This window comes from Epinephelus fuscoguttatus, linkage group LG8, assembly GCF_011397635.1.
Source record: "Epinephelus fuscoguttatus linkage group LG8, E.fuscoguttatus.final_Chr_v1".
NCBI classification, from domain to species: Eukaryota; Metazoa; Chordata; class Actinopteri; order Perciformes; family Serranidae; genus Epinephelus; species Epinephelus fuscoguttatus.
This window is the reverse complement of record NC_064759.1, coordinates 12,699,349-12,721,681: the sequence shown is the minus strand read 5'-3', so window position 1 is coordinate 12,721,681 and position 22,333 is coordinate 12,699,349. Positions and strand designations below refer to the sequence as shown.

General features: G+C 42.3%; 2 protein-coding genes across 3 annotated transcripts; both read right to left on the bottom strand.

Annotated features, from left to right (window-relative positions):
- Nucleotides 1-208: 208 nt before the first annotated feature.
- znf687a (zinc finger protein 687a) lies at nucleotides 209-12,743 on the bottom strand. Of its 2 annotated transcripts, none has more exons than XM_049583076.1 (11): nucleotides 12,576-12,743; nucleotides 8,472-10,442; nucleotides 7,961-8,216; nucleotides 7,656-7,840; nucleotides 7,361-7,545; nucleotides 4,903-5,079; nucleotides 4,647-4,809; nucleotides 4,314-4,553; nucleotides 4,078-4,190; nucleotides 3,081-3,183; nucleotides 209-2,986 (listed from the first exon to the last, which is right to left on the bottom strand). In XM_049583076.1, exons 2-11 carry the CDS (start codon nucleotides 10,419-10,421, stop codon nucleotides 2,354-2,356), a joined length of 4,005 nt encoding a protein of 1,334 aa, XP_049439033.1. In that variant the 5' UTR covers nucleotides 10,422-10,442; nucleotides 12,576-12,743; the 3' UTR covers nucleotides 209-2,353. The 2 variants fall into 2 exon arrangements, with proteins under 2 accessions (XP_049439033.1, XP_049439032.1); XM_049583075.1 differs by having other exon boundaries at nucleotides 7,656-7,843; nucleotides 12,576-12,738.
- An 847-nt stretch (nucleotides 12,744-13,590) lies between these two features.
- Nucleotides 13,591-20,595, bottom strand: LOC125892818 (26S proteasome non-ATPase regulatory subunit 4-like). Its single transcript, XM_049583077.1, has 10 exons — nucleotides 20,508-20,595; nucleotides 18,464-18,604; nucleotides 18,267-18,381; nucleotides 17,651-17,737; nucleotides 15,872-15,940; nucleotides 15,535-15,738; nucleotides 15,216-15,324; nucleotides 14,947-15,084; nucleotides 14,136-14,191; nucleotides 13,591-14,041 (listed from the first exon to the last, which is right to left on the bottom strand). The coding sequence occupies exons 1-10, from the start codon at nucleotides 20,531-20,533 to the stop codon at nucleotides 13,871-13,873; spliced, it is 1,116 nt and encodes a 371-aa protein (XP_049439034.1). The 5' UTR covers nucleotides 20,534-20,595; the 3' UTR covers nucleotides 13,591-13,870.
- Nucleotides 20,596-22,333: the final 1,738 nt, after the last annotated feature.

Below are 22,333 nucleotides of genomic sequence, written 5' to 3'. Positions count from 1 at the left end.
ATTACACCCTTTTTCCACCAACACTGAACCGGTTTCGTTCTGCTTCCCACACCTAATTTGAACCATTCGGAGCATTTCGGTCAAGCATAAATTGGTGCAGAGCCCAAAAAGTAACAGGTTTTCCTTGATCTGAAATGTAAACCATGATGTGAACCAATACAATGAATTTGTTGTCTGTCCCTAGCACTCCTGACCACTCCTAGTACCTAAATTTTGGAATGCTCTGTCTGCTTCCTCACAGTGTGCTGACTCTGATTTCTTTTAAAAGCCAGCTGAAGACGCACCTGTTTAGACTAGTGTTTGGGTAACCTGTACACACCAGAGCGGTATTTTTTCTTGTGTGTGCAAAATTTTGCTAGTTGTGCACTTTTAACTACATGGCTCACGTTGTCTCTTTGTCTCTGTAATTTTTTTCTTGTTGTTTATCCTCCACATTTTGGGTTTACTTGATCTTATACTTCATCCTACCTAACTCAGACATTTTTGTGCCATCTAATGGTAGTAATACACTGATCTAGTTTGTCAAAACAAGATGGCAGCCATCTCTGCCAAGTTAGTCTGCAGCCGATCCTGACACAAAAGTGGACCAAAGGCCCAAAACCTGATCACATTTTATGTTTGAAACTTTATTTATGATTAATAATGTTTGTATTTACAATTTTTGCAACAGTAACAAGCTCAGACGCTGTTAATTAGGAAGTACTTGTTTGAAGACATTGGGACTTTATTATGTTTACAATGTTTAGGTTTTTTTATACTTATCGGGTCCTACTGATCATAAATAGATAGGAGAAATTAAAGATGCCCCACAAAGGTTTGGGTCTCAGGAGGATATTGCTTTGTAAAGTGACCTATAGCTGCAAAATGCACTTTATGAATAAATTTTACTAACTTACGACGTCAGTGGAGGCGTCGTATTCTACAGGTTAGAAACAGAGGATGGAGACGTCAAGTGCCAAGTGGTCTCAGGGGGGGAAAAAAGCATGCGGTCGTTTAATTAATAGTTGGTCAATGCTTGTTTTTGAGGGAAAAGCAAATATCTGTAGTAGGTAATGAATGTAATCCCTGATCTTGCTACTACTGTTAACGTCCGTTCTGCAACGTTCTCTGTCGATGACACGTCCTTGATTACAATGGTTCTGCGCAGAACTAGTGGAAACACAGCTGGTTCTTTAGATGGCACTGAGGTTCAAGAAGCAGAGAAAATAAGGGTTATATGTGGTGGATAGGGGCAGGGGAAATTGATACGGCACAGTATTGTGATATTTTTGTGTGGCAATATCGCCTCACCATACTGACACCAAGCATCAATTTTTTTCATTATATAAATTATTAATATTACAAATACAAATTAAACTTTTAGTAGCCTACCGGAATGATAAAATCAGTTGCTTTTTCAGTTTATTAGAAACATTTTGCTGCGATAAAAATGACTGAAGTGAGATGAACAGACTGAAAACTTTATCTTAGATAAAACTGTTGACGTTGACAAAGTTTTCCCATGGGGACATAATTTACTGTTGAGAAAAGATAACAAATCGCAATATATGTAACCGCAATACTCAGCATATTGCAACATTTTTACAATTGCAATTATCATGACACATGTATCGTGATATCGTATCGTGGGGCCTCTGGTGATTCCCACCCCTTGTGGTGGAGCGGGCACTTGTATCGATATTAAAATGAATGTTTATGGGTGTTTCGAACATCCAGTGATGTTGAACAGAGGGTGAGGAAATGAGGCTCGTGCATGTGCGCCCAGATTTATAGAGCAGAATCAAGCTCACACGCGGCTTTATAAATCTTACGAAAACGTTTCTGCCCTTGTGCATACACACACGTTAGTCTTGAATCTACACAGTTTTCTGCATCTGGCCCCTGGGTTAGCATTCAAGCACATCTCCTCAGTAGGATGAAGATATTGAAATCAAGGCAGACACAATCCATCGCTGTCTAACAACATTCAATGATACTCGCCGTCATAATCAATCACAGTAGGATCACAGTTCTATACAGGCACATTATTATGCGACCGTGGTCACAGACATGAACTAGTCAGACTACTCACTGAGCAGGAAGTGGCTCCTGTCTCGTTAGTATCATTCCTGAACACAGAAATGCAGCATTAAATCCTGAGTTTTAAAAGTAGAAGGTTAATCTTTAACTCCACCGGTGAAAATCACATTTGATTGTTTTACGATCTATTTACATAGAAACTCTGTTCTGCCTGTTCTTTGGTTAAATTAGTGCATAGGTGTGCAAACCCGAACTTCGGTGGTAAATAAGGCACTTTTAAATATTCTGTCATCACCTACCGACTCTGCTCTTTCCCTTGTATTTCATTCTCATCTTAAGGAGCTTTTCCAGCGTGCCTTGCACTGATAAAAGCCATACCGTGAGTTCTGAAGTGCGTCGTCAGATCCGTTGCCTTTTCAAACTGTTTGCCGCACACCCTGCAGGCCAGTGTGCTGTCCTCTTCCCTCCCCAGAGCTGCGGAGGACAGAGAGGGCGATGCAGGTGCAGAACCGTCCAGAGAGCTCTTATCATCGTGATTCCTGCCGTTACCTGCGGAGGGCGCTGGGAGCCCGCTGAGGGATTGCTGGTTGTCAGTGGATGCATCTTTCTTTTTGTGGATGATGAAGCGATGGCGTGACAGGGAGGATATGGAAGTGAAGCAGGCGCCACACTGTAGACACTGCTGACCGCTGCCGCCCTCTGTCCCTCCTCGCCGGTGCTGGCTGATATGCTCCAGGAACAATGCCTGGTCCTCTGTGGTAAAGCCGCAGGGAGCGCAGCGGAACCCAGACTCGGGGTGGGAGTAGGGGGCAGGAGCAGAGGAGGAGGAGGACCGCAACTTCTTCACTGGACTCATTCCATCTGCAGACTCTTCGTCCCGCTCCATCTTCATAGCTCCTCTCCGTCTCCGGGTAGCCCCCAGACTGCTGTCCTGCTCTGAGGAACTGTCGGCTTCATCCTCGCCTCCCTGTGACCAGAGGAAATCAAGACAACTGCCGTTCACAACGTCTTAGTAAAATCTGTTTCCAGTCTGACTCCTTGAAAGAACAGTAGTGGCTTACCATCAGTGTGTCCTGGCCCGCTGGGTCCACGCTGTGTCTGAGCTGAACATGTCTCTCCAGCATCTCTCTGCTGCTGAATGTCTTCTTACCCTCAGTACAAAACCTACACACACACACACACACACACACACACAAAAATGTACTTTCTAATGATTTAGTAACTGCAGTGAAAGTCTGAGTGGGCATCACACAGTAAAATCACTTATTTCAGGTATCACAGTTTGACCCTAAGTTTTACAAAACAATTCTTCACGAGTTCGACTTTCCTCTCCAGGGGTCTCACTTATAAACACTGCGTACACACAAAACGAGGCCTACTTCAAATGCAAAAGTTGTGATGTATAAAAACAGACTTGATGGGAGAAACTTTGACCCATGCTTAAGAACACTTTGGTGACAGGAAATTGGCAAAGCAGATTAGGGATGCGCGCGGTTAGTTGTCTAAATGATTAAATGTAACGAAATGAAATATTAGTCAGTTAAACCAGTTAGTGTTTTACTCATGTACAAGGCCGCTTAACTGTCATGTAGCCGCCCGCCACTAGTGGGTGCTACAGAGCTGTCAGACAGCAGTCCCCCTCCCTGCAGTAATGCTTGAGTAGACTGGAGTTTTAAAACAGCACGATGGGAAATTAGAGAGATGTCCTCTCACAAAACCAGCGTGGTTTGGCAGTACTTTGATCTAGAAAATGAATTCAGCAGCAGTTTATCTTTTGAGATGTTATAATGTTTGTTAACTTTAAATGAGTTGTTGTCACATAATGTGCAGGATTTACATTCATACTGCACTTGACACAGCCTGCTGCTTTTAGTCTTGACTATACAGAGTTTCATGCATCTAGCCCCCGGGTTGCCATTCAAGCGCATCTCCTCAGTAGGATGAAAATACTGAAACAGAAATTCTCTTGATAATTGTATCGACCTCTGGATGAAGTGAACACAAAGTCACCTGCTGTGTCATAATCCTGATGAAGGATGCAGAGTGTGGGGTACTCACTTGCAGCGAAAGCAGCGATTCATGACTTTGTGTTTGTCTCTGATGTGACGTCTCATACTGGAGGTGGTGGTGAAGGAGCTCTCACATTTGTTACAAGGAAACTTCTTCAGCTTCTGCACAACACACACAAAAAACACATTTGCCTACATCTGTTTAAACAGCTGTATTTTAAAATGGAATTAATTTAGTTGCATTATACATCTTAGACAGCAGGGGGGGATGTTGGACTGTCAGACCTTGTTATGTTGTTCAGCCATATGGGCGATGTACTCCTCCCGGTCTGTGAAGCGTGCATGGCAAGGCGCACACTTCCACCCTGACGGGGTCTTCACTCTTTCTTTCCTCACTTTTTCTTCTTTATCGTCATCCATCCATTCCTCTCCGTCTGAGCTCTCCAGCTTCACTGAGGGCCGTGATCGAGAGGGCGCAGCTGGAGGTGAAGGCAACTCTTGTTTTAACGTGGGAGTTTTATGGGTCTGAGGAAAAGGAATAAACAGAGTGACATGATAAGGCAGATTTTTTTAATATCTTTAATGACTTTATCAGACACTATATAAGACTGCACGTACCTTGAAATGGTCCAGGAGGGAATTCCTCTGAGAAAACAACTTGGTGCACTCGGGGCATTTAAACACATGCACCTTCTGATTGGTTAAATGAGTGTCGAAGTGGGTGTGCAGCAGGGACTTGTTTGTGAAAACAGTGTCACACATAACACATTTATAGATTGACCTGCAAAAGGATAAAAATTGGGTCAGTTAATTGAAAGCGAAACCTTTATTTTAAATGAGGAAAAATCAAATGTGTGTGTGTCTGTATACATACATGGTCTGTCCTTCAGTGAGCGTTGGGTGTTGGGCACTGATGTGGTTCTGTATGCTGGGAGCAGATTTGAAAGCCATTGGACAGCTGGGGCATTTGTGAAACATGTCACAATGAGCCTGCTGGATGTGAGACTTCACTGAGTTAAGCCCTCCAAACACCACCAGACAACTGGAACATCTGCAGAGAGAAGAAGGATCGTTAAATGGCAGAGAAAAGAGGAAAACACAGGTGTGTAGATAGAATTTATGTGGATATAACAATGATTTCACAAAGAGGCAACCTCTGAGGCTGAAAAATAAGCCGATGCAGAAGTGCCATAAAAATGCAGTTCTTTGAACGGCCCCTTGAGGCTGGCTCCTGAAGTGAGTCAATCCCCACAGACGCCCATTTTAAAATACCCAACTTTACAGCAGAAATAAACATGTTTACAGCCTGGTACAAGACAGCTGTACAAGGATGGATTTTTACATAATTCTATGCCATTTACCTTTTTTAAGGCTTACAGTTATACATAATTAAAGCTGCAGTAGGCAACATTGTTTTGGTATAACTGAGTAAAAATGTTATAATATCCTCTAAGCATAATGTAAATCAAGCGGTCTGAGACAAACAATAGGTTTCTGCACCTCACCATGGCTCTGTGTTCAGCCTCTAAAGAATCAGTATCGTGCCGATGTGCATCAACCAATCAAAGGTCAGCTCAGACCACTGCATTCCTATTGGCTGTTCTACTGCATATGCGCGTTCCCATGCCGCTGGCAGAAGGGGAGAGCAAGCGGCAATGGCGAACAGTGCACCAGGTAAAATAGCTATTCCAGCATTGGCTACAACTGCCTACACGGCTAAACAACCCAAAAAAAAGGAAGACAGAACTTGGTTCCCCGGAGCCCCGGAGGGAGGGGAAGGGTGAGGTGGGGCTGAGCCTGGCCGGAGGGTGCGAGGGTCGGCTGTGGGAGCGGAGCCAAGGGCTCTCCGTGGAGAGGGAGAGCCGAGCCTCGGGGTATATGTGCGGGGCTGCGGGGAGGGCTGCTGCGCGGTGAGGGAGAGCCGAGGCTCCCAGAGAGGGAGAAATAGAACCAAGTAGGATAAAATACTCGCGTGCTCGTCTGGTAGGAGGGGCTCAGGGCAGAGACGAACAAAACCTAACTCAGATGAGACTCAAATCAACCGTTTTCAGGCTTTCTACCTACTGCAGCTTTAAGGGTGTGACTACCTTGAGACTTTGAGTGACAGGTGGGTACTGTTGACAAGTTGCTACCATGGTGACAGGCTGGTTAGGTAACATAACCATGGCTTTATCCCAAAGTCACAGAGTAAACCATTGACTAAAACTTCTTGTTTTTCTTTAAACCCGAAGAGACCATATTTGGGCGAGAGGCTGTCGCTCTGGAGGAGCAAGGGGTGGAGCAAAGCAGCCAACCCCTTAAAAATGCGGAACCATAAGCCTAAATAAAATGTAAAGGAGGGACTTATACAAAAATTCATCCCTGCACAGTTGTCATGAAGGGGGATTTTTGTACTAGGCTGTGAACATGTTTATTTCTGCTGTAAAGTTGAGCATTTCAACATGGGGGTCTATGGGGATTGACTCACTTCTTGAACCAGCCTCAAGTGGCCATTCAAGGAACTGCAGTTTTTGGCACTTTCTTGTTGACTTCTTTTTTAGCCAAAGAGGTTGCAGCTTAGCTTAGCCACACCTGTCACTTGGAAATTTAACTGCAACTCTCTGGTTGCTTAAAAAAGTTGTGTTCAGGGTTTGGTTGTACAATAAGACCCTCTATGGGCTAACTTTTGCTCAACATTAGATACGTATGGTAAATGGACATGGGTGGAGCCTTCTGCCCGTACTCTGCATTCATTTCATCTTTATTTATACAGGTTTTCTGAAAGCTTACAGATATGAATGAAACAAAGCAGTACCATCAGAAATCACAGGGGCAATGTAGCATAACTCAAGTGAGATTCAACCGTAGGACACTATGAAGGCATGAACTGGGAATATAGTGACTCAGCCCTCTAGTGCCATCTATTGGCTGTATTTATGCCAACATAAAGAAGGAATGGAAGTATGAGGGCAGTGACATTTATGTTTGAAACGGATGTTATCTATATAACTGGGGCCCTAAGGAGTTGGATGTTTATTTTTTACGGTAAGTACATTTTGTTTTGATGGTTTAAGCCTGTTTTAGCCAGCGAAAATTAGCATTATGACAGTTAACGATAGCTGTAAATGCACTGTACCAGACAAGCTAGCAGTTAGCATAAGGGTTAGCATTGCACTCTTGTCCAAATATGGTCACTTCTGGCTCCAAAGATCCAAGATAGCTACGACCAAAATGCCAAACTCAATGTTTCAAAATGCAGTCCACAAACCAAAGAGTGAAGTCACAATAACTACATCCATTTATACTATAAAGTCTACTATGCTATACACTACACTTGTCTATGGATATCACACCTGTATCCAATGCGCCGAGCGAAGTGTAAACAGGTCTCATCAAGGTGTGATTGAAATAGAGGCTGCTTGGTCGTGCACCCACACTCCGGGCAGATGTGTGGTGGGCAGCCTTGATGGATGCGCTGATGAGCTGTGGCACTGCAGCTGTTGGGCAGGAGCATGGGAGGAGAGCAGTCTGTGCATGACTGGAGAACAAGAGAAGAAGAAAGGTAAAGCCAAAGAAAGGTTAGAGTTCAGTTTCATATCATTAAGGAAAAAGATTCTTGCAATTTTTCCTGAAACTGAGAAGACTCACAGCGGTTTGTGCTGGTTTCATTTCTTGGAAATGCTCGGCCACGTCTTCTTTGCTGCCAAACTGAGCCTGACACTCAGGACATTTATTACTGACGTACTGCGCTGCCTCCACTTTCTTCTTGGATGCTGCCTGATGTGGCTGGGGTGTTGGGTTTGTGGTGGCCTGGCCTAAGAGGGATGATGACACTGCTGAAGACAAAAGAGGTGGAGAAAGCACATCTGAGGAATCAAAGGAGAATAGGCAAAGAAAACACATGCAGAGATCACATCCAAAATGGTGCTGAGACAGAAACAATGTTCACCAACCAGTCGTCGTGGGTTCCTGCTGGGCAATCATCTGCTCCACGGGCACAGGTTTCATGACCAGGTGTGAACACTGCATGATCAGGCCTCTCTCCTTGTGCTCTCTGGCGTGTAAAAGCAGGCTGCACTTGTTGTAGAAGGCTAACCGCTTGGCGCAGTGATTACAGGTCACCTCAATCCTCAGCGAGCGCCGAGCGTAGTGCCGCACCAGGCTCTGCTCCAGGGCGAAGGCGTCGCCACACTCCAAACAGCGGTAACCCTGCAGGGGATCAAACATTCATCTTTTTAGACACTGATACATTGATATGAACTAACATTTATTTTCATTACCACTTAAACTGCAGATCATTTTCTTGATCATAATTTGTTGTTTTGTCCCTGAAATGTCAAAAAATAGTGATAGTTTGTCCAGACCAACAGTCCAACCCCCCCAACCCCCCCCCAGATTATTAAGTTAACTATCATATATTAGCATCAACTGATTGCTTCAGCTCTGTTCACACTGACATCTTACCTGTGCAGGTAGAGGGAGGCCCCACTCTGCAGGGAGAGGTGAGCTCAGGTCTGGTTTATAACTGGGCAGCAGGTTCTTGTTGTTGAGGATCTTGTTAAAAGCTTCCACCAGGTTGGTCTGAGTCTTGGATATGATCGCCCCAGTGCTGTTCACAATTGAGGCTGGTCTGCTGCTGCCTTGAGACGTTAGCAGAGGTGAAGGTGCAGAAAGCGTCACCCCGCTGTTCGCAGTTTTCTGACCCAGGCCGCGAGGGTTGGCCCCACCAGAGCTGACTCTGGCAGTGGAGACAGAGATGGAGGGCAGGGCTGCAGTTTTGGTGATGCTAACAGCTGTCGGGGAAACTTTAGGCTTTGTGTTCACTGTGGTTTTGTCTTTGACTGTGCTGGCACGTTCCAGCGTTACAGCACACACATCCTGGAGTGTCACCACTGCAGGTGACTGAGACTGCTGGGAGAACTCCCTCTTGGATCTTGTGTTAGGTCGCTCTGGTGAACTGTTTGCTCCCTTGGTAGTGGCTCTACCACCTTTTTTAGGTGCAACACCAGACACAGTCCTTGTGATGCTGCCTGTAGGCATTTTGATTTTAACTTTGAGTGGACGCAGTGGAGATGAAACCGTCTCTGCAGCACTAGCAGGCACAGGATCCTCAGTGCCACCATCACAGCTCTCCTCGTCTACACTGTCTCCATCTGCAGCCACCTTTTCATTTAGCTTCTCAGTGTCACCTGGCTTGTTCTCTTCTTTGGATTCAATTTCCATGAGCTCCTCCTTGTGGTTCTCTGCTGTTAGGGCCGAATCAGGGCTGCTGCTTTTCTTAGGAGCCACAAGACCTGTCTCACTGGGCGGTGGGCTTTCAGGCGAGTCCCTCTCATCAATCACATGCTCTGGGTATTTTTCCTCTGACACTGATGCAGAGCCCTTGCTGAGAGTGGGAAGGCAGTCCTGGGGGCTCTGTGGTTGAGGAGCTGTAGAGGGAGAACAGGGGGTGGTAGGTCGCCTCTCTTCCTCAAGGTTGGGTTCAGGTTTTGCAGGTGAAAGAGAAGGCATACGAGGAGGATGAGGGTCAAGACAAGATGTGGTTTCAGGAGACCTGAGCAGTTTAGGCCGTAGTTTTGCTTTGTGTTTAAATTTGGGAGGGGCGGACATTTCAGATTCTGGGCTCTCCTGGATCACCAGGGGACTTCCTAGGTCTGGCTCTGAGTCATCTTCATCTGAGTGCATAACACGTTTAATTCCGACCTTAATACTCCCGTTTTGTGGTGGGGATGACGGATCACTGAGGCAAGTTTCCTCCTTCTGAGGGGAGTGAGGAGGAAGGTGAGGGCTGGCAGAGTGCAAGGAGGGAGGAGATGAGGAGTTGGGATCAGCACTAGTTGAAGACTGGAGGTAGAGGAGGGGCTTCAAACTGTTGATGACATCAGTCGTGTGCTGGACAGATCCCGCCTCAGCTCCTTTATCTCTTTCATCCTCATCGGTGCTCAGTGTGGACCTCAATGGTGAATGAGGGGGCCACGGCTCTGTGTTGGACTGTCCCTCATCTCTGGGGACCGATCCCTCAAATCCATTGGCGATCTGGGGCTCCACAGGCGCACCAGCAGACGTTTTGGGACCAAACTGTGAGGTGCGGACTCCCACTTTGACCTGACCCAGAGAGTTTATGCCACTGTTTGAGGGACTGTCTGTTTTATCTCTGACCAACTTGTCCTCCTCTTCAGAAGAGTCAGACCGAACGGTGTTCTTTACTATAACACTGACCACAGGAGGGTCATTTTGCGAGGCAGGAGGGCCAGGATAGTGTGAAGGAGACCCACTCTCTCTCTCATCTGCATTAGACCCCGCCTCATCCTGTTCCTCCTCTGGACTTGACTGAATGGCCTCTTTGGCATCGATATCAGGAATGTCAAACGCTGCCAGCAAATCATCAAAGTCTGGGGTCTTCATGTCCCCCATTGCCAGCACGAGGCTTGAGACCTGTTAGAGAACACAAGTCAGAGCAATATATGCAAGTTAATTTAATCATGACATGTTGATGCAGCTGAACTGCGAAAGTTACTTTTATGTCTGACTGACCAATGTCTTAAAAACCAATTGCTGATTGTCAAGATTGTAACACCATCAGGATCCATGACCCAGCCCATAATCCTGTTTCTCGTCTCATGTCACTTTCTTGTCACTCTCTGCTCCTCAAATATCTTTGGTTTATTCTAGCATTTACAAGCGGACCAGATAAAATGTCTTGTGTGAGAAAGCTGCTCTTGATTGGTCAGAATTTCCATGTAGGAAAAATCCAGGAAGTAAACAAAACATTGAATAAGAGTACATTTGCAAGATAATTGTGACACTTTCTAATGTCACAATGGAGGGACTACTACGCAGGTTGATTTTAGCGCTGCTCCTTGTGGACTATATTGCTGTCATTGTTCATTTTAGTCAAACCATACAGTTTGAAAACGAGGCGCGGCTCCAACTAGAAAAGAATGTTTTGATGCATTGGATGTGCTGAATGTGCAGATTAAGGCAGTACAGGAGGAGGTGTACATTAACAATCCTCCAGGACTGTAACATGTTTAACCCAAACAATGTGTCACGTGACTGCAGTTGGTTCAGATCAAGGTCGGAACATGTTCTCACCACAAACTAACCACACAGTTTGTTTGTACCCAGACTGAGACCACCTCTTCAAGAAGGTCTTGGTCTGGCTGTTTTAGTGCGCTTGGTGTGTTCACACCTGCCCCATTGAACTGCATTTAGGGGGCAAACGAACTTGAATTCTACTGGACAGAACCAAACAAGCAGGTGTGAAAGCACCCTTATTCTAACCTGACCCTGGACCTCTATTCCTAATCCTAACATGTTAAGTGATGACAATAGTTAGGTGTGAAGTTACTTTTATTTTAAACTAAACCACTATTAACTTCCTAATTCTAAAATGTTTAATAATCAGCATTTATTTTCTGTATTTTTCCCTCCATGCACAAATTTTGGTTTCTTTATTTTTTTTACCCAGCTAAACAATTGATGGACTAACCTATTTTCAGTATTTTAAATTTGAGGCGTGACATATGTTTGGGAGTTTTTCTCCATACAGAGTAGCTAGCATCGAGATCAGTGGTTGCCAAATCTTCATGGGGGATCACGGGGCCTTCTCAATTTTAAGGTGTAAGATACCTTTTTATAAATATATATGTTCAGTGGGGCTACATCTCAAAATTTCTGTAAAGAAAACTGAATGAAACTGATTATTATTCAAGATTTAAAAAAAAAAAAATAGGGGCATAACAAAGAACTGAACATAATCTATGTTCACAGAGCCTTCATTCTTTGCCAAACAGCCTCTTTCTGCATTAGAAAAGTTCAGTTAAAACAACAATAAAGCTAATAAAACAATTGCAAGTGTCAAGGAGAAGAAAACACGTTAAAGAAGTCCATTATTATGCTGATTATTGAAAAAAAAACATAACACAGACAAATAATTGTACAACAGTTATTTCTGATATACCATAATATTAAAAGGAAAAAAAATTAAAAAAAAAACAATCTAACTCTCAGTGTATTTACATTTAACTTCCTGTAGGTATTGCGTTCACAGATTGGGTTCATTGCACAGATTAGGGGGCTCCAAAAACGAACCCATTTTAAGTAAGGGAGTCTGATAACGTTAACTTACTGAGTCACAGCTAATGACGGGTCACAGATTTCGGTGTTACAGATATCAAAAATGTGACAGCTGGTATCACACAACGGTCGGGACTGTGTGAAGAAATGCAGTTGGCATGTTGTTATTCTGCTCCAGACTTTCCTGGTGAAATATTAACACGTTTGAAGAAATAAATCAGTTGCTGTTTCGCATGTCAAACTTAGTTAAATAGTCGTGTTGCAACAAGTGGGCTCTTCGGCTAACCGCTAGCTAAACTTTAGCATTTAGCAGCTAGCGCGCCGTGCTAACGTCAATCGGCCAACTTTCCTCATGTAACCAAAAACTACAGCTGGCTAGGTTAGTGTAACACTCAGCTGCTGTGGTCATAATATACTTCGTTTAATAAGTATTATGTTCACCCTAGTTCATGTTAACATCAGCTATTGCTTGCATTTAATTTGAATTACCTGCTAGTAAGCGAAGTTGGTTCCTGACTTTACTCTCGGTCGCATAAATTTACGTCATTAAATCCTGCGACGGTGACTATGTTTTTTTCACTTACAAAAAGGATGTTTATTTTACATGTAGTTAAAGCAATATCGTGCAAAAATAATTCAGAAATGTTAATTAGAAAATAAAAAGAATCTAGGAAAGAATCTAAGATCTAAGAAATCTAAGAAAATATATTTCTGATGCGAAGTGTAATTTCTACAATGTGACTACTTGTGGCATTGTAAATCTGCAAACTGGAATTTCTGGAAACAATGTAAATTTTTAAGTACTTGCTGGAAACTGTGCTTATAAGATATAAATTTTAGCTTCACGTATTACAGTAACACAAATTCGGATTATTCTTTTTAATAAATCTGAGTATTCTGCAGGAAAAAAGTACCTACATGACACATTTACACATTTGGCAAACCATCAGCTGCTTTTTTTCCAAGTTACATGAAGGTGTAAACTGATGCTAATTCTCAGAACGAGAAAAGTATTAAAACATATTCAGTGTTATAAGCCAAAGGGTGTTTGTCAGCATGTCTATACAGCTCTCCCCTAGGCTGTGGTCACGTATACATTATGTCTTGCATCCTGTTTTGTTCTGTAAAGAACACCCAGCCATAGTAATAATAATATTTCCATTTTGCATGTTTAACAGGGTGCTAGTTGTGTGATACTGGTGAAAGTTTGTAAATATCAATGCAACATCCATTAATATTATTGGAAAAGTACGCATGTAAAAATAACACTGTTGCAGCTAACCAGCATTGGAAATTAGCACCAGCTACCAGCCAAATGCTGGTAAAATATGCAAGTGGCTGCTAGATTTGCTTTTCTCACCAACAAAAAAACCCCCATTGATAATCTATTGAGTAGCTGGTAGATTTTGGACTCCACTAACCACAGTGGCAGGTGGACAAGATAGTTAATTTTCCACCCTGCAGCTGACACAACTGTGTATACATTTAAAGCATCAGTAGCACCTTGTATTCTGTAAATTTATTGAGGAAATCGGCCCTTGTTACTGAGTAGGTATATTACAAAAGATTCAAAAATACACATATGTGCTTGACACAAAAAATGAAAACAGAACAACCTAAAGTTGAAAAAAAAGTTGTTTACAGGTTACATAAACAAAGGATTAACAAAACGGTTCCTGTACAGAGGAGGGTAATAATATTACTGTGAATAACCCATGCGGTGCAATTCTCAGGTCTTTTTTTTATTTTTCATATTTGAAGTTCCTCTTTTTTTCTTTGGGTGCTCATTTCTTTTTCTCCTCGTCCTTCTTAGTGTCGGGTTTGGGGCCCGTCTGAGAAGCCAGCGAGCCCATGGCATTACGGATGGCCTCGTTGTTGGGGTCAACTCCAGGAAGGTTCTCCAAGACACTCTGAAGGAACTCTGGGTCCTGCATAACATCATAGTCCTCTTCATCCTGGGAACAGAATATTTAATTTTGTAATCTTTACAATGCAGTTTTTAAAATAGATGAAAAAGACAACTGAGAACTTAAAAGCGCTTGTGCTCACCTTTGCCTTACTGGAGTCCATGTCAACCCCTGTGTCCATGTCCTCAGCATCAAACTCTGCAGGAATAATGGAGCAGAAATGATGATGAGGTTTTTTTTTTTTTAACTTGGGCTCCATGTTCCTGAATGTGCTGCTATGCAAAAAAAAAATTAACACTCTGATCTGCATCTTAACGTACAAGCATTGCATAATTAGTAAATATGGACTAGTTCAAACTGCTCCTGTGAACTGCTTAGTCAGTAATCACAAGCAGGATATGTGGGGATGTTTTCCCAGGCTCTAAAGTCTCCACCTGGCATAAGAAACTGTATTAGTGCCTATACAAGCAAACCAATATCTCATCTCCAGGTAATCATTATCCAAATTGGCAGCTGGATATACACACTTCTGCAATCAGTCATACCTACAATGAAGGCAGATAATACTCAAAATTCGTGAGTGTCTGTGGCTTATTTGAGTTTCAAGACTACAAATAAAACGAGTAAAACACATACAGAATAGCCACCAACCACAAAACTGAGTTTGCTTTCCTCACTTATGGTTCTCTTCTTGTGCACTGAGCTGAACAGCCAATCAGAGTGACTTCACTCACATGCAGCCTCTGCTGGCTCCGAGACCAAGTCAACATGCTAAATCAGCCTAGAAACAGGTGACAAGGGCAGCAGCTTGGTGTGTCAGAGCCCTAACATACCTTAAACGTGATTTTACATATTATAAATTTGGCGTGATGCAAATTGCATCTCAGCTTGTATTAGAGGTTGTCAAATCTCCTGGCCAGGGAAGTTCAGAAAATTCAAAATCCATATTTAACCTGCTCCTGCTCCCTGCATGGACATCTGCAGAGCATAGGCGATCTGTTCATCCTCCGTCATGCGGCTGAAGTCTGGCAGAGCAGGTGTGGAGGAGTCTGTATGAGGAACAGACATCTTCAACAGGGCGTCCTCTGACTCTGCAACAGAACGACAGAAAAGCATGCAGTGTGAACACACTCCTATTGGGAGCTGTAAAGCCCCTACTGACAAAGATGGGCCGATATTGGCATCTGTGATGGCACAAGAAGTTGTTGGACACTTTTCTCACCATCTGCAGCAGGAGAGGAAACGCCAGCTTCAGCAGCTGATGCGACAGCGGCTCTGCGAGCTTCGTCCTCCTGTCGTTGTCTCTGCTCCTCCATAGACACCCTCAGAGCCTAGAGGGAAGAGAGGAAGCAAACAGCAACAGAAACATACAGTGAAGAATAAAAAAGACAAAATGTTGCAATTGTAGAGAAAACAACACTATAAATGAACAATCCAGAGAATTTTAGATGCAAACACAAGAAAAGCTGTGATTACAATGAGCAATATAAACTATACAGACTACAGCTAACTACTGTAGCATCTTTCCCCAGCTGTCTTACCAAGGCCAGCTCCGGGTCTGCGCTGGGATCCACTCCAAACGGATCCAGGTCCAGCACTGCACCTCCCTCTCCAGCCAGGATGGGTGAGGACAGCAGGGCATCAGCCAGACTGGGGCCTGGAGGAACTGTGACCAGGTGGGAGCCGGCTCCGTCTTTGCCATTCAGTGTGTTGATGAAGGCTGTCAGCTTCTCTGTGTTCATCTCCTGCAGGGGTGAGACAGAATGAGGGTAGGCGCAGGGACCAGACAACAGCGCAAAAATATACACAATAACACATTATATATTCAAGGTGTGTGTTTGTGTGTTTACTGTATGTGAAGCTTTGATGGAAAAATACCTCCTCTCCAAAGTTAATGATATCCACATTGACCTTTTCCTTCTTTAGACGCTTTGCCATTTTGATCAGCTGCAGGAAAATAAAAATACTTCAGTGTCACAAACACTAAATGTTTTATTAGGGGCCTTAAAGATATATTAATACACTGATGCTGTCAACTATTTTCCCCAGAGACAGCTATGTTTAATGAAAAACTAAGCAAGCTGGATAACAACCAAGGATGTTCCTAATGACTAATTTCCCTTAAGTTTGAACTCAGACTAGTCTTAAAGTAAGAAAAGCCAATTTGAGCACAATTTGAATTTTAAGGTTAAACATTGTCTGAATAAATACTGTGTTTGTCAAGAAAGCCATTTGAAATCACATTTTCAATAATAAAATTGTATTTTAAATGCTGCTGAAATGCGTGGCACTTTGCACAATGAACATTGCACATTTAACTACAAAAAAATATGACAACGATGCATTAATAAAAGTTAACAAAGAACATTTGTATACTGTGTATCTAACATCCTGACTTAGTTCTGTAAAACACACACACTCCCAGCACTCACTCACACAATTACTTTCTTACTGTATGCATGAGTGCCTACAGGTATAAAACACTTCAATGTAAAGCTTTTTAAGACGTTTTCAAGATAATTTTAATCAGATTTAAGACTGATATTAAGTATAAAAGTAAGTCGTATATGTGTCGTCCCATGCAGAGGTAGATTTTATGTAGGAATATGGCTATTAGAGTGAAGGTTAGATTTGTTTAATCTTCATTCTGCCAACAGGTAAGTGCTCGTACATAGTATGAAGTGCAGTATTACGTTCAGTGGTTGATTTTAAGATTTGACACACACAAGAGCTTGACTCATTTGGACAACAAAGAAAAATAAAAAAATAGATAGATGAAATTAGGTAAAATGTTTGCGGCAATTAAGCCCTTACAACTTTAAATTTCAAACTATTTAATGACTTTCAAGGTCTAACATCTATAACATTTTGGACCCACACTTCAAGGATTCTCCTGTGCACCAAAATAATGCACAGACATGCACACAGTCCTTGAGTATGTCTGTGTTTCTGGGTGTGTTTTTTTAAAAAAGAGAGAGGGCTAGCCATTCACAATCAGAACCACTGGTTTGTCTCATATGCTGATCCAAACTCCTCAACTCGGTATCTTAATAATAAGGTTAACCATTGGTATTTCTTGTGCTGACTAGAAAGGGTAGCAACATTAAATTGACTAGTCACATAATTGCACACATCCCTAATAACGGCACAGGATAAACACAGAGCCGCTCTTTTTCACATCAGTCCATGTTCCAGACTTTTCTTCGCTTAACTCCGCAGCAGTCAATCATGGTAACTTCATCTGCTGTCTGCACATTCCCACTGATGATGTCATGGAAACATTTAATACGAGTAGTAAGTTGTGTTTAACATCTTCAAAGATATTTATGCTTGCTGTTTACTTTGTCTTTTTTTAATAACTCAAGGAGAAGATTTGTTAGTTTACATTTAAGGTTGAGTCAGCTTATTCATTCGATAAACAAACAAATTAATAATCAAGTGTTAATATCACTTCTGTGTAAATAGGCAGCAGAGTCCAAAGTACAAAGTGTGGTGAGCAGCAAGCTTTCCCAACATGTCTACCATCCCATCCACACAAAATCTTAACAGTCTGATACTGTTGAAAGTTTCCTCACTGATTATCAATATCAAGATCACAAAACTGATATTTGCTGGGTAATACATGAACACTAATAACATGCAAATAACATAGCTTACATCTTTTTCATTGTCCTCCACCGGGCTGCCAACAAATGCAATAATGCGCATCTTGTGGTTTTTGCCCTGTCTGTGCTTCAACGCCAACTACAAAGAGAAACATAGCAAATGAAAAGGTTTGCATGCACACATGTACACAAACAAACACATAACACTGGAACATTGATCATAGGCCTGAGAAAATAGAAAGGTTTTAAGCTTATCTTTAAATGTAGATTCAGTGGTTACAGATTGCAGCTCATTAGGCAAACCATTCTAGAGGGCAGGTCTGCAGTGACTAACAGCACCTTTACCAGCTTCTGGTCGTATTGAGTACTAAACAAAAAAGCTACTGTCTAAAGACCTGAGAGGACCGATGGGGGTGTCGTCAGTGTGCGGTCAGAAATATACTGGGGAGCTGAACCATGTAGTGCCTTAAAGACCAGTGGGGTGATTATAAACTGTATTTTCTGTTCAATGGGAAGCTAATGAAGTGATTTAAGGGTGATTTAGTTGAGCCAGTTCTTTAACTGACCTCGCCATCTGTCTTAATGTTTCTACAATCCTCTTCTTTCATCTTTTCCAGCTCTTCTACTACAGGAGAAGCCTCACTGTATAAAGAAAGTCACAAACTTACATGTGCCACCCTGATGCCGGTGCAGAAGCTGATGTTTCCACGCGGCTGCACAGCATGCAGCTTGGACAGTATCCTGCCTGTGTCTGGGGTCAGTGTGGTCAGCACCTCACAGTTGCTGCACGGGGAAACAACACTTGTGCTATTATATTAACATATGTGAAATGTCAGCACGCTCATTCAAGTACAGTGCCTCTTACTTTGCCATGGTGATGAGGCCCACGTTGTTTTCGGGGTTGCTGCGGGTCTTAGAGTGACAAACAATATTAACTGCATCCTGCTGAGCCTGCAGCCTGGTGGGCAGGAAGTCTCCATTGCGCATGTACTCACTGTTGTCCACACTATGAAAAAATAATGGCAGTGCTGAAAATTAATTATGAAAGTATAAAGAACTAAGATGAAAGCAACACTGACGCTCCATTGTTAAATTAATGTAGGGTATCATGACAATGAGAAACATTTACCATAAAACTTTTATTCCATCCTCTGTCATCTTACCAAATACGTTTTGTTATATATGAGTGACTGCTGCTGTTTTTTAATATGTCTATTTAATATTGAAATTAATTGTTAATATTTTTAGCAGGTGCAGTCACTGGCTACGGCTGAAGAGAAAGGATCCCAACTGGGCCCCTAGGTGACCACAGAGGAGCCAACTTTCTGACACACACCCAGGCCTGTTCATCCTGTAGTGGGCCTGCCTCAGCGGGGGGTGTATTGTGATAAAGACTGAAACACCCGACTATGTTGAGGTGCACAACTGATGATGTGTCAGTGGGTGGCACTGCCAAGTGGTCACAGCCAAAACACAGATGCTCTGGCACAAAGTCCTAACTGATGAATTTCCTCGTTCTAGCAAAAAAAATGTTAATTATACAGATTGGACAATTATCAGTTAAACCAATATGGATAGTATGAGAATATACTATCTGTGCATCTCTCATAAGAACACTGCATAACATGTCAAAGGAGCAGACACTGAAACAGTGCTATACTTGATAAATGATCAGTTGTAAGCAAAAATGCCAAATATTTACTGATATCAGTTTCTCAGGAGTAATAGATTTGCTGCTTTACTTTATTATATATTGATTTGATATGTGAGATTTATTTATTTTTTTAAAAATGGGACAATATGCATTAATGGACATTTACATGTAAATGCACTAGATTATAGCCAGGAGGCTAATTTCCGTCTGCAGTCCCATTGGCAGGTTGGTGTCGAACACAAAATCAATTATCAACAAAAGAAAAGAAAATACACAGAGAAAAACAACATAAGGACAACATAGTAAACCACAAAACACACAACAGGCAAAGAGCTGGGCGACCATAGAATATACCCGGTATATTGCACATGCCCTAACGCAGCAAAGTGCATAGTGCAGTTTGTAAAGTGCTAATTTGCTGAGTGCCAGTTCCTATTGCACAAAGTCACCTACAACACTTGACACATGTCCTGGACTGTTGGTTGGACAAAACAAGCAACATGAACACATCTCTTTAGGCTCTGGGGCATGTGATAAGCATATAGCCTGTCACTATTTCCTCATATTTAACAGACAAAATAATTAAAGCAGTTTACAAAATGACTGTAGTCCCAGTGAACATAAAACCTGAACTCATTCAGTGTAATAAAAACAATGCAATAACCCTGCAGTGCTGCTTCCTACTGTATGATAAACTGTAACTGATACTGCTTAATGAAACAGGTTGTTCATGTTGTGTGCTCTGAATGCACCCCAGACTGAGAGGCAGCGTCTATTTGTGATAACTGAATGACATGTTAGCTTAGTTAGTCCAACTGAGTTGCGTGTGACAATGATAGTAACGTTTGGTTTGCATTTTGTTAGCTAGCCAATGCTAATGAATTAAACAAAGACATTTTGACTGCACTTGAGGCGCAATTTAGACTTTACAGCTGTATTACACGACCGTTAGTTAGCAACACTACATTCATTAGCGTTAATAAGCATATAACCCGTAAAACGTCTATAACGTGACTGTAGAGCCGTTTGTTAGCTCAGTGCTGGAGGCTACTGCTGGCTAACGTTAGCTAGCTTACAGAGTGAGTCAGGAAACAGCTCGAGCATCTTCTAACCCAAAAACAAAACACTAAACCTGGACGAATATTTCAGACGAACGACGTCAAAACACGAACACTGAATTTATCAAATGGCGGCTTAGTTTGAATAAATTTAACTGTTTCAGTTTTTAACTTTAAACATATTTGTCATTCCTTACCAGACCATAGTACTTTCAAGCACCATCTTGATGTCTGTGGGTTTACTATGTCATCACAGGGGTTTATGGGTAATGGTGTTTTTTCGTCTTCTTCTTCTTTCCGTTTTATAGCGAGTGGCAACCAGCGTAAAGACGCATTACCGCCAGGTACTATGTTGGCGTGTGAACCAGCGTTATCTACCCCTATGAACAAATCAGAAAAAGGAAAAACAAAAGTCCTGAATACTAAATTCTGTTGATCAATCCAGTTTCTTTCAAGTAGTGGAATAGACTCCCTAACCCAATTGTAAATATACTTTCCAAACTCAATTCTTCCCCTCCAATCTTCCTGATTTCTCTCTTTAATAATTCTCGCTCTCGAGAATACTTATTGCAGTGCAAAATGACATGTTCCACTGATTGCTCTATTTGACATAGGTCACATAATCCTGAGGGATGTTTGTTTATCACATGCAGTGTTTTATTTAGTCTGGTGTGTCCTACCCTCAGCCTTGTTAAGATGTTCTCCTCTTTGGTGCTTCTTTTAGCTGACCTCATTGTGCCCACTTCTCGCTGTACTGCGTAGAGGTGTCGTCCTGTATTTGTTGTATTCCAACTGTGCTGCCACTCTTTAATGATGTTTCTTTTGATTATTCCTTTTGCGTCAGATTTACTGAGTGGAATTTCCATGATTTCCTTGTGCTTCAGTGCCTGTTGTGCTAATGCATCCACCATTTCATCGCCCTTAATCCCTCTGTGTGCTGGTACCTACACAAATGTTATCAAAATATTCATATTTTTAAATCTGTACAGAGTTTCATATATCTCAGTAACTATATCCTGCCTACAGTGAGATGTAAATGACTGTAATGACATTAATGTAGAACATGAATCTGGACAAAGAATAACCTTTTTAATTTGCAACACTTCTATCCACTGTAATGCTGTTGCAATAGCTATCATCTCGACTGTATAAACAGACAAATCAGAGTCTTTTAAAGTTGGTATACTCAAAGCAAAGCCAGTGCTCCCTGTGTTAGGATCCTTGGATCCATCTGTGTATACTGGGATGACTGTAACCCATCTTCAACCAAAACTGCAGTATTTCCAAAATCTTTATATACCTGCACTTTTTCCAGAATATAGAAATCAACTGACACTGAGGGGAACAACTGGGGTGACGTTACTGATAATGGCACTGTAGGGATACATCTTTTCTGATTTAACGACATATCTCTAGCAACTGTTTCACTGCTCCACGCAAAACATTCCCTTTTGGCCTTTTCTCTCTCCCAGCATGGAAGAAGTAGCCTGCTTTTGTTGTTGGATGTCGATCTTCAGAATGCCCTTGAAGATTTGGGTAGCACTTTATAATACAGCCCGTGTTTTACGACGTAACTCCCCGTGTCTTACGGCGTAACTTCCCGTGTCTGACGGCGTAACTCCCCGTGTCTTATGGCATAACTTCCCGTGTCTTACGGCATAACTTCCCGTGTCTTACCATATACTTATTGGGACTTTCATGGTAACTCTCTGACATCTACATGGCATTTTAGAGGAACCTGTTGTGTAGTTTCGCTTGTCTTACAGTAGACCTGCCGGGGTCTTACAGTGGAACTGCTACTGTCTTATGCTGTCACTCCCAGTGTCTTATAATGGAACTTCATGCGTCTTACCTTGCACTTACTGGGACTTCCCGGGTGACTCTCTGACATCTACCATGACATTTTGGGGGAGCCTATATGGTTTAGTTTCACTTATGACTTACAGTGTAACTCGCTATGTCTTACAGTAAAACGTCTTACAGTCCAACTCCTGATGTCTTACCATGTAGGCCTACTTATTAA